This window comes from Glandiceps talaboti, chromosome 1 (genome assembly GCF_964340395.1).
Source record: "Glandiceps talaboti chromosome 1, keGlaTala1.1, whole genome shotgun sequence".
Lineage (NCBI taxonomy): Eukaryota > Metazoa > Hemichordata > Enteropneusta > Spengelidae > Glandiceps > Glandiceps talaboti.
The window spans coordinates 23,273,587-23,291,979 of record NC_135549.1 but is presented as its reverse complement, the minus strand read 5'-3'; the positions used below and the strand labels follow the sequence as shown (position 1 = coordinate 23,291,979).

The window sequence follows — 18,393 nt, the reverse complement described above, 5'->3', positions numbered from 1 at the left end:
GGTTCACTTGGGAGTAGACCAAAATATCCTTAGCTGTTTGTGCTCTTTTTCTTTTGCTGAACATTAGTCTAGAATCCAGGCAATTGATGATTTTGATTTCCCGTCCTGTACAGAGTGACTAAAGATACACAATAATGAATCTCCAAGTCAATTAGGAGCTGAAAATTTTGAGCCAGTACACCAATTGCAGTATAAGTTGTAGTGTGTCATAAATGTATATCACAACATAGAGTATTTCAACATACTGATTGAACTTTACATCAGTCATGGTTAATAGTGATACAAAGTGAACCTGACCACTAGAGGGCGACATACTTTGTCAACTGTAGATATTTAATATCGCAGTCCACATCCCTCAATATCAGCAGACTTTGTATCCTGCTATATGTTCTGAGGAGTATTTTCAACCACGCTCGATCAAAAACTCAAAACTATTTCACAAATATCTCTAGATTGATACAAGTCAAACACTTTCACATCTCACAACACATCATCAATCATGACAACAGTTAACATTGTATCTCACATGAGAATTGTTTTTTTATTCTTTGTATGGCTATCATCTACAGCATAACAAAATATTGTTTACACTCAAAGTGATGATGTTATCAGCAATGAAAAAAAGAGCTGATACATATTGCTCCGTTATAATAAAAACTCTTTCACACAGGAATGGCAGTCTTTCACTCTTATAAAATTTATATCTAACCTTGATTCCCACCACAGGGGAGAGGAGGAATATGTGAAGATTTACATGTTTATTTTTTACTACTTTTATGTTTAATAAAGATGATAATGTAAATATTGAGCGTAATTTACTCTAGACTACCTCACAGTCCTTGGAGCTTCACATCGCTAAATGGGTTGTTTTATATGTACCGATATCTACTACATAATTGTATTCAAATATCCTTGTACTATGTGCCCTCATTGACCACATTGGGCTAAGCATTCGTTGACATGTTACTGCAATGCTCCGTATGTGGTCGATGGGGGCGCACAGTACAAAGATATTGAAGTACAATTATGTGGTGGATGTCAGTACATACAAAACAAACCCTTTTAGCAATGCGAAGCTCAGAGGACTGTGAGAGAGTCTAAATTTACTCCCATAGCTTGTCCTTCGCTGCTATCGGCTGATTCTCAGAGAATACACATAAGGTGTTAATAGCGCCACCACACTTCTATTTCTTCTGTAAACATTTACTATCTAGCTTATATGGTAACACTATTAGTATCATTTACTGAACATCTTTGAATATATTCCTCCTGTCCCCTGTGATGCCACTTCAACATTTGTTTAGTACAGTATTTCTATATCGTAAATAAAATACTGATAGTTGTTTACAATCTAAAATTCAAACTACTAATCTACAGTTGTAGCTTAGACATGTAGCTGCCATTCATAAGTTGGATTACAAGTCTAAATTCTAAGTAAATTATCTGAATTCTCTTTAATTTGCATAGTTCAATGATTTATAAAAAACACTATGGCCACAAAAAAAAAGAATTGTTTCTGGTCAGCATCACTTAAATAACCTTTTTTTGTGTGTTTATAACAAGCCCATGCAGTCTGCAGATCCATGGGGAAAACACAAAAATAACCCTCCCTACTTCAGTGAAGACAAATGCAGAGTCAATCATGAACAAGCCAAATGACATCTGCCTCACATACACACTTCCTCTAAAGTAAGTACTGAATAAAAAGAACAGTAACTGCCATAAAAAGTAGACTGAGGGACAGGTTTGTTGAAAATTTAAAAAAATTGCTTTGTCACACCACTTTAGACAGAATGTCCTGGCCAGAAACAATTCTATTTTTTTTAACCTAATGTTCAAAATCTACAGTCTTACATTTAGTACTATCTTATCAGTATAGCTATAGGGGTTGGATAGGGGCTATTCTTTTGTACTGGACCAATTTTTCTACAACAGCTCTACATGTACAGGACAACCATTTTTCCACATCCAAGTTTCAACCGTCATCCCACATTGGCCTTTAACAAGGGGGCAACACTTTACAGGACACCTGGAGGACTCAAAGAACCTGCCCAGTATCCATTTAGCTAAAATTACTCTAAACTAATAATTCAAATATTTCTCGGTGTGGGAGTACTATTTTTTGAGGATATCCAAGCATGAAAAGTCTATGTCAAGACAGACTATAGACATAATTTACAGTGTTGTCTTGTCAATATACATCCCTATTCTGTCATATGCACACTTACATGGGTAGAGTAATGTGATACTAATCCAACTGTGTGGGTATTTACTGTTCTCACCTCTCCCCCACTACTCCACCCAATATAAAGTTAAAACATTGCATAACAATGTGACGCCACGCATCATCAGGTGGGGAAGCTTGAATACTCTCCTCTATTAAAGGCCCATGATTCAATCCCGTGTTCTCACATTTTTATTGTTATCTTATCAGTGTAGCTATATGGATTAGCCTAGGATTAGACCAGGACCATTCCCTTTGCTCAGAACCAACCTTTTTCTACAACATCTCTGCCAGACAACTGTTTTTTCTCCTCCATATTTCAATCATTTTCAAACATTGGTTTTTGAGTCATATTTGCAATGTGGGTCACATGAAATTTGTGACATTGTCAGTAAAGCTCTGACATTATGATCAATGGAGACAGACCAATGTTTATGTTGTTATGACAACATGACAAGATAACACATTTTTGTCTTCAAACGTCCAACACACAGAGTACGTTGACACCAGATGAGTTCAGATTCACCCTCCTAGAAAATAAAATATGATGACATGAAATGAATATGACTGTGTGACCTGTACTAATAATACAAGTCAATGTTGTTAGCAGATGATAATTAGATGATATTCCCCGATATTTTTCTTCATTCAGCCAAGGAAAATATGTGACCTACGGGGCGTGTCACTACAAGTCACAAGATGAGTAGTGACAAACCAGTATGTCATGAGTATTTTCCGGCTGATATAGCGTTACCCCCTCAAGCATAATTCATGCAAATTCAGAAAAAATAATGGTGATTTGGAATGTTTGGCCCATATTTCAGACACCACAAAACCAGTGATGTAGACACAGGTTGTCATGACGTGGAACAACCAGGGTATATAATCCATATTTTCTGTTCGAGGGCAATAACTTGGCTTGAGTATGGTATAATAACAGTTGTACCTACCAACTGCCTTTTCACATACATAATTTTAAAAATTCAATTTTTTATAGATTATAAATGTAGGCTATTTCATGGATTGAAGACAAAAAATACAGTTTGCAAAATTATGAATCTAAAATCCATTAAGATCAAACTTTAAACATTTGAAATATTTGTAAATAAATCCCTACAAATAGTGAGTCACATTTACATTTCAAGTGTTCTCCATATAATTTTTTCACAAACATACTTTGCTGTTTTCGTGACTTGTTCTGCCATGAAGATTTGCATGTTATTTATTAATTGATTTATGAAGGTTGGCAGTAGCTTATGCTAAGTATGTTGTCATAGAGTTGAAAGGTCAAAATCAGATTCAGAATCAGAATTACTTTATTTATCCCTCTACAGGAAATTAAAGGGACATGTACACAACATTCTGTTCCTTTGTACATCTGCTCTGATTATCACTTGATACAGTAATCAGATATTACTGTATTCCCCAATATTTTCCTTTGTTCAGCTGAGGAAAATACTTGTGAGCTAAGGGGCCTTGTCACTATGAGTCAATAGATTAGTAGTTTAGAATGACTATAGTATAAAAAGCCATATTTTCTGTTGAAATGTGTTCAACCTGGCTTGTGTGTGGCATAGTTGTTGTTTTTTGACTGAAAATCCAGTGAACACCACCTCATTCACTTCAATGGGAAACTACTCACCCCAGCATTCCGTGTTCCTTTACTTTGATATGATGTAAAAAAAGAAGTATGGCTTGGAACATGTTACTTCGTCCCTGTAGAAAAAACATTACATCAACAATATAAATCAAACTTCCATTACTTTCAACTTGGCAAATTGTAAACAAACATTTAGTTGATAAAGGCAGAGCACTGACTCACTCTTAACAAATTTGATGACATCATTTACAATTGTCATAGACTATTTTATCATGAGATGATTTCACGAATACCGTTTTAATAAGACAATAGATGAAATTGAAGAAAAATAACTAAAAGTAGAATTTAGCATGCTAACAAAGAGAGGGAAAAAACAAAACAAATTGGAACAAGTACTAGTAGTAATGTGTTTAATTCTGATTTTACATTTTAATAGGATTCTAACAGTTTTCAATATACATGATGTATGATGTCATTATCTCAGATGGATGGATAGGTAGATAGGTGGGTGAGTGGGTTGATGGATGAGTAGTCAGACAGACAGACAGACAGACAGACAGACAGACAGACAGACAGACAGACAGACAGACAGACAGACAGACAGACGGACGGACGGACAGAAGAATAGACGAACAAACAGACAGACTGACTGACTGACTGACTGAGACAGACAGACAGACAGACAGACAGACAGACAGACTGATAGAGACAGAGACATACAGACATACAGACATAGACAGACAGACAGAGACAGACAGACAGACAGACAGACAGACAGACAGACAGACAGACAGACAGACAGACAGACAGACAGACAGACAGACAGACACTGATTGACTGACAGTATAAATATTATAATATCTTAATACCTTGACTAAATCCCATGTATCATCTCCTATAATCACCTTGTAGTGAGGAGGATTGACTTTGGTTTGGAATATCAGTAAGTTATCTTTCTTCTTCAAATCTACAAAGAATAAAATATAAAGATGGGTGTTAGTCTTGGTTTCATTCACTGACTCTGTTATAAATCTTGACTAATACACCATATCCAAGTTATCAGAAAACAAAAGAATTATATAGTTTGGCCACTAGGAGTACTATTCAGAAGCAGTTTGGACAAGAAATGAGGGTCATGATAGTCAGATAAGATGGCTTCCGTCAAAAAAAAAATCATCAATTCCCAGTGAATCATGGCAAAAGTTACATGTAGTTGCATTCTCAACTAGTCAAAATATTCCACCAACTTTGTTTCAGATCACACCGTTTTCACAAAATCCCAGAATATTGTTGGCTGCTTCATTTACTGCTATATGATTTAGCCCTCATTTTACCTTTTGTGAAATTTGAGACTACATCACGAATGTGGAGAGTTTTATAGTATATATGCACCACAATTACTATACATTATACCTGGTTTATCTGGTGTCTTCATGAAGAATTGACTGGCAAATGTTTTGCCATCTGGGTACTTGGGATGAGGTGGTAGCTGTGAATCCATGTATGTACAGAGTGCATGCATCACGATCTAGTCGAGAGAGAAGACAAAACCAAGTAACGTGACAGTTGTAATGCTGATAATTGTGCATGGCAAAATATTCATTCAGTGATATGACTTTCACCACTATACCAAAGTCGTTCTGTGGTAAAGTTTAAATTCGATGCTAAGGTGTAAGAAACACTATAATTGCTTTGAGAGAATACATTACTTAAATATGTTCAATCACGTAACATTAAGTTCTCCAAGACAAATTTATCCAATGACAGTATTTGGTAGAATCATCAATGCTGTAATCGAAACATGTGCAGTTATCAAAGTCTGCAATTTTTATCTTGCTTCTATTTTCTTTGCTTTCTATAAGCAATCAAAAGACAACTCAATCTTCTCTCATCTTGAACCTAAATAAAGACAGTCTAATAAAGGAGCTAACCACACAGTCTGTTGGTAAGTCCTGATCCCATTTCCTTCCCTTGTAATCAGTGCCTCCATTCCAGTGGAAATCACTCATCACACCTCCTTTGGCAAGCTCTGAAATCAAGATAACAAAATGACATTTATTTCACCAAAACATAGCAAATCAGAATGACTTTATAATTATATGTTAAAACACTTCACTTAAGTGTATCACTCTCATCACAATGTACAAGAAAATATTATTTGTACATGTGGTAAATTAGATTAGTAGTGTGTAGTGATAATTTTACACAATTCAAGTCAAAAAGTCAGATAGAGATAACTTTTGGCCAATGCAAGGTTGGCGCTAAAGCTCACCATAGTCACTTCTACTATGTGTGCCTACCGATCTATCGATAACAATGTAACGTAAATCAAGATATCATTTACTACAAGATATAAATCTTTATAATTTCATTACCTCGTAGCCTTTGAACCAGATATTCTTGATTAGCAGAGACCTCTAAGTAAGGTAATATCTTCTGTAGAGATGGAATCAGTTGGCGTTTGGAGAGTGAAATCTGACGAAGTGATGTAATGCTTGTTTCTATGAAATTGAAACATCAATGAAATGTATAATTAACACCTAGTAATAGTTCTACATAGTTAAAATACATAAAAACTTATACTCAAAACTCAAAAAGTATTTTCCATGTTTTGAGGCATTTGATTGGAATCATTTTATAACTAATATACACTACTTACAGCAAATACACCATACATGTACCAATATCAGTATAAACCTCTCATCTGCACTCGGAACATTTTCAAAGAAAAGCCAAGGATGACAATATCTCTGATGTGGCCACTTTAAACTCAGCAAAATTGCATGTGGGTCTATAGCAGATAGACTAAACTATCAATGACTTTACAGTGTATTTGCTAATATACTGGGGAAACCAGTAACACAAAATAGGAAATCAGATAAAACTGGCAGAGTGACCTTATACAATGTACCATGATATCTGTCTGGAAAACTTGGTACAATAACACTGGGACTCGGCTAGATTTTTACCTACTTACTAACTTGATTTATTTTTAAAAAAACACTATTTTCTCGAACATTAATTGCAGTCATTACATTCAATCTACACATATAAGGGCAAAACCAACTCAAAAGAATAGTACAGGTATTAACCCTTTAGTAACTTTTCTATTTAATATTTTAATTTAATATATATTTTCAAATTTGTCATTATGAACTGTGAAACACACATTCTGGTCATCAACTGCACTGTTACATTGTGTTCAACATACATTACATATATGTAGTAATGGGAGAATTTCTGAGATACATTAATTTTTACCACTATTATTAGTTACAATTACCAATAATTTTGAACCTTGACAAATGCAGTACATGGAGTCTTGGTAGTTGAATGGTTAGAGTGGCCTGCTTGGAATCTACAGGTTGCAGGTTTGAGCCCTGTCGCTGTGTCTAAGTCAACCCAGCTGTATAAATGGAAACCTACATTTTTGTAGGAGGATAGAGGTTGCAGTGTGTATGTTTTAATCCTATGCACTTACAGAGGCTGCGATGGATTGCATGCTACCTAGGGAGTTGAGGAAGTATAAAGAGCCATTGTCTCGCTATAGTTCCATGCCAGGGGTAATAATTCAGTGCTTTGAGCACAGTATCGGAAAGTACTATATGAGGACTAACATTATTATATTAATATATGCAGTAACGGGATAAAATACCTCCAATTTGAAGTTCAGGAGAACCCAATCTTCTCAATGTGGCATTAATCTCTTCAATTTCCCCCATCAACCTCCTTAGAATGGTTTGTGACAGCCACTGTAGAATAGAAATCAAAACAAGACAATATATTTAAACCCCTAATGTTTGGGTCCCACCACAATCTTGGATTACTGGATCATTATTTTGTCCAGGACTAACATTTCTATATCTCTGCCAGACTTCGACTCTGCCAATGGTAATGAATCACCTGTGGGTACACATAACATGGTGCAATGATTTTGGGGTCCGTACCCAAAAATTAGGGACAAATACACTCTCAATTTCAACCTGTGACTGTACTACAAGTACTTCTGAATACAATCGACCTCTAATGAACATTGTATAACTTCTGTTGGTATTTAAAAAAATTCTGAGAAAATTTTGTTTGTTGTCTGATCGAAAAGATAGTACTCTAGTTACAGCTGGTGAAGGTTTACCTTAAGAAATTGCTTTCCATTATACAGCATTTGTTTACTTTCCATACATGCAAAGATATATGAACTAGTAAAAGATTTATTGGTACATGTACATACAACGTTAATTGTCATACCTTCCTGAGACTAGCTATCTCGTTCTCTACCTCGTCCCTGGGCACGCCCATTTTTAACCATGATTCATTGGCAGCAAAGGTTGCAGGGTAGTCTGGGTCATCATCATTCCTAGATGACTGGGACTGAGGTGAACGGCTTGCAATCTGGTATTGGTACTTTCGCAATACTGGAGTGAAGTCACTAGCTGATCTGTTGTATGCCCAGTAGGATGGACTTCCAGTGGGAGAGGAGTCAGTACTTGCTGTGTTTGTAAAGAATGGCAACAGAAAATTACAGAAAATGACTCAAAGGTGAAAAGACACATAATATCTACCTCGTAAGCAGTGTTCCCACTATTAAACGTTTATTTGTGCGTAACTTGCGCAATCTCTCCGTCTGCTCTCACAGTCAAATTTCATATTTTGCGCAACCTTATATCCAAGCATCAAGGAATATATATACAAATAAAGTACATTTAATGATTAAATGATATGTTGCCATAGAATTTTATTTCTCTCGATTCGGCATCCAAGAACAGGTAAAAAGTGTTCACTTCATATTCCAAATAAACATATGATTTTGCTTCAGTCCTTCACGTCTGAGAGGGGAGTACAAACCTAGTTGGTTTCTTTGTTCTTTCTCTTCATATGACTTAAGGTAGTTATTCAGCGATGCCATGTCTGTAATTCGTTCATCTTGACTGGCTGTTATTACCGGGGTAAACAAATAAAAAAACAAAGCAATGTATTTGGTTGAATTGAAATCAAGGCAAGACAGCTGACTACTCTCCAACAAAACTGGTTAACAATGTTACATTGGTCTTAACATAATTGCTGTTGAAAACTACTTCACATCAAAACAGTAGAATTGCTTTGAAAAGAGAAACAAATCTTCAAAATACTGACTGATGTACAAATATATTCTATATTCACGATGTGTACACAGAACTGTTTCCTGTAACAACTCTCATTTTTCACATCCTCGTTCATTCCTGTACTATGATGTCACTTGTTTGAAATAATTAAATTTGTTTATCCTGCTTTAACACCAGGTACATGGCAAGACATGGTTGAAATCAATGAATTCCATAATATGTATACAACAGAAGTAAGGCCTGTATGCTCTGCAGCTAGGGAGTTGTGACTTACCACATAGAATGTAGGAAATACATGAGTCAGGGGGTAATAACTTTATAGTGTTCAGAGTTTGCAGCAGTGTTCTTTACATAAATAATGTTTCGATTTCGAGGGCAAACGTGATCAGGTTGTCTTTTGACTGACATACTACAACAATCTGTTGTACTTGTAGTACTAGTCATGAATACACTCACAGGGAAAAGGAATGTTGTAACTTACCAGGAGAGTTTCTTGCAGGTGATGCTGACTGGTGTCTTGGTCTGAGAGATGATGATGTTGGACTATCTCTGAATAGATTTGAATAATTCATAGCACAATTTGATGACATGTGTGGACTTCCACTGCCAGGCTGTCAGTAAACACATAGTGGTGTTATTAACATTTGCGGAAAAGTGTGAATCAGATTCATAGCACAATTTAATGACATGTGTAGACTTCCACTGCCAGGCTCTCTAGTGGTTTTATTAACATTTGGGGGAAAAGTGTGAATCAGTATTTCCTCAGTAGTGTCATAAAGAAAAAGATTCTCCACACCAAACTCAAATGCATCGATATCCCATAATATATCACTGCCTTCAGTGGTGCCATGTTTGCCTTATCACAGAGTTTATATTACACGTTCGCCACCTTTTTTGAAATGGATCCTGTGACACACAACTTTCGGGTGTTGATAGTAATCAATTTATAAATAGAATACACTATTCAAATCTGAAATATATGGTTAAATTACGATGATTAACTATTCCACCAAAAGCTAGTGCAGCGTATGTATATACAAATATAGTAGCTGTAAGTCAACCAGCAACCAGTGTTCCTGAACATTTCTGTTCTATTTATATCTAGAAATTTCACCAAAGTGGAATACATGTAGTTATTAAAATTGTATCATTAAAGAACAAATCTGCTCTATGCCTTAGATAAATTTCTTACTATTTATATTTGAACACTTTGGTTTTGGTTTTACGACAAAAATCCAATATATCCCCCCACCCCCACCCCCCCACCCCCCACCCCCCCCCCCCCCCAATGAATGCAGCGCTACTTTGAAAAGTTGGACCAGAAGTTGTGTGGTAAACTTTTGTACAGTAGTGTGCTGCATAGGAGCTTGTCTCCACACTAGTATATACACACATCATGCACATTGTCATAACACATTGTACTAACAATAAAGAAACCATGGCCCGCGTAACTCACAACAGTATAATGCCAGATAACAGTTGTACTTAAATGTGCTTGTAAATTAATCTTTAATATTAAAGTAATATAAGAGTACAAAAACAGGTGAATATTTATAGTTGTTTCTACACCAATATAAAATTAATGGCACAGAAACACACAAAAAAAATAGAAAATAAATATTCAAGCTAACATAAAAAATGAACACTCACCCTTGACAATGTTGTAAATGAAGACTGCTGGGGAATTCCTGAATATGACCCTGAGTGAGAACCATATGGAGATGTTGACTGCTGAAGGAATGGAGTATTGGGATAAGAACTGGAATATCCGGAAGGTGACAGATAAGAAGTATTGCCATGAAATGAGGAGAAGGATGTCGATGCTGATCCTATAGGACTTGCTGTCATTGAACTTGACAGTGATGTAATTTTACTGGGTGATGGTGGAGTAGGTGAACGTTGTTGTTGTTGTGGTGGACATGTCTTGAAACCAACAGCTGTGAATAAAAAATAGAAACTATCAACGATTCATCGTTATTATACCATACACAAGCTATATTATTGCCTTTGAACAGAAAATATGGATCATATACCCTGGTTGTTCTACTTCATGACAACCTGTGTCTATGTGACTGGTTCTGTGGTGCTCAAAATACATGTGTAAACATTCCAAATCATCTTGATTTTTCTTGATTTTTTTTATAAACTTTGCATGAGAAGAAAAGAGTTTTGTCGACTGCCCATCTAGTATAGTGGCAGGACCCCTTAGATCACTCATATTTTCCACCTAGTATAGTGGCAAGACCCCTTACATCACTCATATTTTCCATCTAGTATAATGACAAGAGTCGAAGACCCCTTAGCTCACTCATATTTTCCTTGGCTGAACAATGAAAAATATTGAAGAAGCACTACATTCATATAATTTATGATTTTCACATAAAAAAATGAAAGATTGAAAAATTTCATGATATAGACATTACACGAAACTTAAACAAGCCTATTTCTACATAGGGTAACAAATTTGAGGTTTGTATTCAACTTTTTTTGCCCATGAAAAATAAAACATGCACAACAAGCATTTCCATAAGTAAATGGATTAATTTCATAGAACTTATATTAGTAGTTTTAAAGAACTCCAGGCCCAAGGCAATTCACACAGGAAATAAGATTATTGACAGGCATTTGGACAGGGTACGGATATATGCACGTTGCTGTACAATGTGTGAACTGCAAAAACAACACAGGACTTTAAAAAGCCAGTTTTACCGTTCTGTTTGACACCAAGGAGAGTTCTCTGTTGAGGTGACAGTATTATAGGTTGCTGTGTCAGTCCTGTTGTGGGTCCTAAGTATTTGGCAAAGTCAACAATTGTATTGATGGTAAATACAGCAGCCAAGGCACACGCTATATACCATGTAGATTGATGTTCCAGTTCCACAAATCTTGCAATGGAACTAAATGTCCTGTGAAGATAAAAATCAATTTATGTTATTTGACAACTATTTCTCAATGAATAAACTGTTACAGTTCAATAGTAACATATGAACTCGGTACTGACATTTTATTACATAGAACAGCACTTTATTCCATGCATAGATTGTGAACAAGATGTGAAGACAGATACATGTAACACAGGGTTTGTCACTGTCAGTTCCAAAGGTAAATACTCACAAAAGTGTCGCTAGTATAGCATTATATGACAATGATTACTCAATGTGATTACGCAGTTTACTACGGTAAATGGAGCTGTAACAAATTTTTATAACACTTTATAATATGTACGAGAGTTTAGAGACGTTTGTGTTCTGACATGTTTTGCCTTCATGTACTATACTGCCCCACAACTCAAAACTAAAATTGATCTTCCAATAATATATGTGTATAATCTGTGTTCAATCAGAGCAAAGTAAGTAAAACTTTTGACAATACACTTATAAGCAAAAGTGGCATATACTTGTCTATGAATTGAAGGTAAAGTGAACACCTGATGTATACAAGAAAGACTGTGAGTTAATTGTTGCTGTTTATAGTGAACTAACTTCAAAATACACAATGTCTCCAACTAGTACTACACACATGGAGATTTGGAAACCTAGTGAACTTTTCGTGAACTCGGAGTACAAAACTGTGAAGTTGATTTACTGAAGACAAAAAAGACAGCACAAACAACATGTATATGATGCAATACAAGTTAGTAACATATCCCATCAAAGTCTTCCTTTTTTTTCACTTTCACAATAAACTTACATTTCAAAGTAACAGACTCCTGCCATAAAGAAGTTGATAATGCCCCAGGACAGTGCTGCTTTGGCTGACTTCATTGCATGTTGTCTTCTGATTGATCTCTCTACTATAGGACTTTCAGCATGGCCAAGTCTAACTGGGCTTCTTCTAACAATTCGCATTGTGAAGTCTTGTGTAGATCTGCAATGGATGGGTAGCACAGTAGAGGTCAAGAATTGATTTCTAATTTGCCAGCAAAGTGTCAGCTAGTCTAGTAACTATACATTTAGTCATTTTCTATGATCTCTCTCTGTCTCTCCACTGTATAGTCAAATGGCTTTCTCTAGCACAACAGTTCTTACCAGTAAAAGTAGTTTATTGCTAGTGGAGCATTGATATAAACGTGATGACGTTAACATATTCTCACATAATTTACTTTAAGACTGGCGACTGAGTTTGTAGTAAACTGAATGAAGTAGCCACTTACAACCACCTATTAGTGATGTGATGGATTACTACTGACATGCGCTGTTCACCCTTTCCTAGTCCTGCTTACATGACGGTGCCGTATGCAAGCAGGACTAACCCTTTCCCAGCAGGAATTTTAGCTAAATTTTCGGTAGATTGGTTCATTTCACTATATGAGGTGAGCGAGAGATCATACAGCCCTGTCATAGAATACAACCACGTGTATATTTACTAGACTAAGTGTCAGCCAGCCTGATGAGTGATGTCAACATTAACTGGTGAGGGTACACGTCAGTTGGCGAGGTACAGAAGGAATTCTAAACGGGCTAATGGCCGATATTTACTTCATGCTCAGACCTAGTCCTGCTTGCAGACAGTGTACGGGACGTGATACTTACTATGTCCCAGGAGGGACAATGTCAGAATCGCGTCCCGACTTATTCCGTCTGCAAGCAGGACTAGCTAAGACCGAAATCATTTTAGGATAAGGTCTGCTATCGCGGGTAAATTCCCTAGATTTGAATTTGAAAAACTAAATATTGCATCTGCATTATTTGGCCATCAGACAATGTGTGTATTGTCGATATTAGTGTAGTTAGCACAAAACAGCAGCGGTAGCACATTTCAATTTTCATAACAAATCTGATTTGTATTAAACTAAACCCCCATGATATTACGATACCTGTAAAAGACTGGGAAAACAACCAGTACCACTTTCAGATCAGTTTGTATACGACGCCCTCAGAGTTACGGGGACAATCCTGTTTCTATTTCTATTCAAGATTTCAACAACTCCGTTCAATATATCGATTTCGTCCCATAGATACACCACGAGGAATAGGTTGAATGCCCAGAGCAGACAGAAAAAGCCAAAAGAGAAAGTCAGTAGTCGTAAAACATCAAGCATGTCAGGCCTTATGACCACACTTAAGTTCACCTGTCGGCGACGTATCCTACATCAGTATTGTGGTATTTTTAGAACATTCTACGACATTTTTTTGTCAAGTAGAATATTCATATTTCAAATTATCAAAGCATGGAATATAAATATGAAAGTAAAATACAATAAAAATGCTCAAAATATATATTTATTAGTTTAAATGAGTAATTAGAATTTCAAATACGAATTTACCATATTTTATTTTCGACGAAACCGCATTGCAGAAATATTGTGACTCCAATTTACCCACGTGATCATCATCTACTCAACTCGAAGAGTTCTTGTCTGGTCGTGCTTTCAGGAAGTGTGGAATCCTTTTTGCACTGTTTTTGCTGAAATTTCGAAGGTAAAGTATTGCATGCCAAATGTTTACAATTCGATATATGCACGCATAACACTTGCCTATGAAAAAAAACATGCTTTTGTGGATATTCAGGGATAAAACGTCAAAACCCGAACAATATGAACTTGTTGACATCTGTTGAGACTACACAGTACACTTATCCATGTATATGAAATTTGATAAGTCATTGTTTATATTTTAAGAAGGGGTTACCTTTGTCTTTACAACAACTAGTTTTTGCAGCACGGACTTCCAAATTATGAGGCTTGAAATTTGACATTTCCTTGGGTCACCGTCATTTTCAACCTTTGCTTATTCAAGGAGTGTATTTTTTGTGTGGAGACAAAACAACAATTGGCTTGTCTTCAGATTGTGGGCGACATATTGAAGTTAACAAATTGCTGCGTAGCTAAGAAACTTTGACCTATGCGCCAGGTGAACCGTACCTTTAGCACGCATACATTCACATCGTTGCTGTAAATATCTCTGTTTCATTTTGTCTGCGCTTATGTTGCAGGAATATATCAGATTGTCTCACCTTTAATTTTTCAGCGCAATAAAGTTAACTTCTTACATGATATACCTGAGAACTTTTTTTGTGTTGAATCAAGAAAACCGGAACGAATATCAAAATGAGGAAAATCAAGTTAAGTCCTCACGAGATTCGACTATTTTCATCTGAAATTGATGGACAAGATTATCAATTTTTCAAGAGACACACAGATGCCTTCAAACGAATGTGGGAAGACCAGGTAAACATTTATTGTTATTGTTATTGTTATTCAATTTTTAAAACATTAAAGCTGCACTAGCTGCAACCAACTGGAACATTTTTGGAAACTCTTTTGCTAGACATAATGACTTACTCATATATTGTGCACACTGAACAGTAATATTGAATCACCTGCGGTTAAATGTGTGCATGTAGTTTTTGCAGCTGTACACATACATGTACAAAGTGCTATGGTATGGTACAATAAATCCAAAAAAAAATTGATATTTAGGTCCATACCCTAAAATCAGCACCCCAATACAATCATCACAATTTTAAACCTGTTGGTGTACTATTTCTGGATACAATCAACCCATAATTTACATGTACAGTGTCTAATTATCGGTATTACTTTCAGTAAATATAACATTGTTGGCTGTCTGATCGGAAAAAATAAATATTCCAGTTACAGCTAGTGTAGCTTTAATTGTAGCCTAAGGGTTACACTACTTCATAATCAATTCATTGTTGTACTTGCAAAAAAAAGCACTGTAAATAATCCAAACATGTGGAGATGCAGTCAACTAAATTCTCTCATGCCTGTTGTAGATTTTGTCTGTAATTTTGTGTACATTTTTACCTCTCACGGAAGTAATTCAAGTGAAAGAATCCTATGTATGGAATATATATCAAAATTTTAATACTATTATAACTGAAATTTTGTTGTGTGAAATTTTGTTTTCAATTTTTCATTAGTTCAAACGATTTTGATCCAGTTTATCAAAATATATTGTTTTTTTGTTTTAATACCTTTGACTTCATAAGTTAAGTTCCTAGTTTTGTTGCTGAATAAATCCTGTTTGAATAATACATTGTAGATACACACCATTCATGCCAGGGTGTTGGTAAATTTACGGAACAATTTTAAAACTCAATTATGCTTCAGAAGGCCACATATGATCTCACAAGATTTCTATATGTTTTCTGTCTAAACATGTCTTACTCATTCACCAACTTACAAGTATAAAAAAAAATATGCTTTGATCAATGTTTACATGTACATGTACTTGCATTCAAACAAATATCTTTTTGCTATATTTTTTTTTACACCATTGTATGCTATGCTGATGTCTGTTTATATATGGACAAAGTAACAACACATTTATTTATTTATTGATAATAAGTAGTAGTATAGCTAAGTGGGTTTGATTGACTTTACCAAATCCTATTAAGTTATAATCCTTCTTAATAGGATAAGAATACTGATAGACTCCAGGGTGATAGACCCATTATAGATAGACTCCAGGGTGATAGACCCATAGATAGACCCAGGGTGATAGACCCATGGATAGACCCTAGGGTGATAGATCATCGATAGACTCCAGGGTGATAGACCCATAGATAGACCCTAGGGTGATAGACCCATAGATAGACTCCTGTGTGATAGACCATAGATATACCCCTTGGTAGACTGTAGATAGACTATAGGGGCTATGCATTGACTAACTATATCTCATTATCATGACAATCATTGGATTATTGTAAACAAATTTAGGCAACAGCTTGTGTGACTCAGTGTGACATCAATATCATATAAGTTTGTTCTGAAGAATAAATCAATATATGGCTTGTTTTTAGGGCAGTGAATAATTACAGTGCTTTCTCTGTACAAGGGTATGTCTATTCTATGGTTGAAATTACAGATTGCGAAATGTTCCTTTATTGTGGAATAATACGTACAGATGAGAGTCAAAATAGTCAATTAGAACTTAAAATAATGTGAATAAGATTGACATCACATGTATAAATGCATATGAATTTTCATTGATTTTGTAAAATTTGAATTTTGACAGTTTGTATTTAATATTTGTCCTTACTATTTGTACAAAATTTGACTCTTTACTCTTTTCTCTCTCTCTCTCTCTGTCTACTTTTCCTTTCAAATCCAGGGACGTATCTTCTGGGATAGATTTGTTATTTGTTACAGAGCATTTTCAATAAATTGTGGTGTTCTCAAAGAGTTTCCAGTTAAGGTAAGAAAGGCTATTGTTGGTAACAGTTGTATAAAATAGCCCAAATCATGCCACAGCCATTATCTTTTACATCAATTTGACCTGAAGATTGTTAAAATTAAACTATTACTAAAGCAAATTCTATATTGCAAGATTCAGGACAGCATTTGAATGTCCTCTGTGTTTGATGAAGAGGAAGACAAAAACATATATAAGGCAAAAAAAAATTGTTTCTGGTCATCAGTGTTTCAGTTAAATACCCTCGTGTTGGTCTCTTTGTATGAGTGTGTGTGTCTGCAGTCTGCAGATACAGGGAAAACACAAAAAATAACCCTCCCTACTTCACGGAAGACAACTTCAGAGGCAATCATGAACAAAAAAATGACATCTGCCCCACATACACACTTGTTGTAAAGAACTAAATAAAAAGAACAGTAACTGCCATTATCCCCATAAAAAGTAGATTGAGTGACAGGTTTGTTGAGAATTAAAACAAAAACAAAAAAATTCGCCTTGTTGCACCACTTTAGACAAAATGTCCTGACCAGAACAATTCTTTTTTTTTGTGGGGGGTGGGGCTAATGAAGAATTCTTCCACATATAAATGGAACAAGTTCAGTCAGGTTGAATAATGGCCATGGTAACCTGTCAATAGTGCTATTTCGAAATGTTTTGCCCCAGACTCACTTTGGGTAGGTCACAGCCCACTTCCATTTTGTGGTTGTAATCGATTACGTTCACAATAGCACGTGCGGCAGCATGTGGCACATGATCTAGTGAAAGCACATCTGAGTTTCTGTCTTAGAAATATGTACCTGTTATGATATGTAGAGATACATGTACTTTAGTTGTATTCAGTGTTTCAAAATGAAATAATCTTAAATAATATTGCAATGACAGTCATATGATCAACTCTCAGTCTTCTGAAAGTACGTTTGCTGGATAGCGTGCCACAGCGTGCACTATCACGGATGTGATCGGTTGTAGGCTGATATTAAGTACATGTAAGCACTTGTCTAATTTCTAGGGTACAAAGTTTAAGTTTGGGTTTCTAATGCATAATTTACTTATCATAAAATAGTTGTTTGAAACACAGATATCAAAAGACTATTTGTTCATATTTTAAGACTTATATTGTTGAGTGTAAATTTATGCTAGAAGAACTGTCTCAGAATGTAGAAATCGATTGGTCTTATCCAAAAAAGAAAATGAAACAAGTCTCAGTAAATGTATAAACATGAATTGTATTTTGATTATTGTGAATAGACATGGTATTGTGCCAAGTTGTGATAGAATCCTCCATGATGTCATTTCTGTTTTCAGAAGTTC

The 18,393-nt window shown here is 35.5% G+C and overlaps 1 protein-coding gene across 2 annotated transcripts; it reads right to left on the bottom strand.

The window, feature by feature from the left end:
• Positions 1-1,021: 1,021 nt before the first annotated feature.
• LOC144437124 (transmembrane protein 209-like) lies at positions 1,022-14,005 on the bottom strand. 2 transcript variants are annotated; one of them, XM_078125985.1, is made up of 14 exons: positions 13,740-14,005; positions 12,614-12,790; positions 11,633-11,829; positions 10,574-10,860; positions 9,405-9,534; positions 8,667-8,753; positions 8,070-8,311; positions 7,480-7,576; positions 6,200-6,325; positions 5,756-5,853; positions 5,238-5,352; positions 4,694-4,791; positions 3,867-3,940; positions 1,022-2,754 (listed from the first exon to the last, which is right to left on the bottom strand). In XM_078125985.1, the coding sequence occupies exons 2-14, from the start codon at positions 12,769-12,771 to the stop codon at positions 2,700-2,702; spliced, it is 1,764 nt and encodes a 587-aa protein (XP_077982111.1). In that variant the 5' UTR covers positions 12,772-12,790; positions 13,740-14,005; the 3' UTR covers positions 1,022-2,699. The 2 variants fall into 2 exon arrangements, with proteins under 2 accessions (XP_077982111.1, XP_077982118.1); XM_078125992.1 differs by having other exon boundaries at positions 8,667-8,744.
• Positions 14,006-18,393: the final 4,388 nt, after the last annotated feature.

Excerpts from the sequence above, each read along its gene's own strand:
- LOC144437124 (XM_078125985.1), bottom strand. The coding sequence starts at position 12,771 with ATGCGAATTGTTAGAAGAAGCCCAGTTAGACTTGGCCATGCTGAAAGT. Across the intron at positions 8,754-9,404 it reads ACCTGCAAGAAACTCTCCTG|CCAGTCAAGATGAACGAATT; the intron begins GTAAGTTACAAC and ends CGGTAATAACAG. Across the intron at positions 8,312-8,666 it reads AGAACAAAGAAACCAACTAG|CAAGTACTGACTCCTCTCCC; the intron begins GTTTGTACTCCC and ends TTACAAACACAG.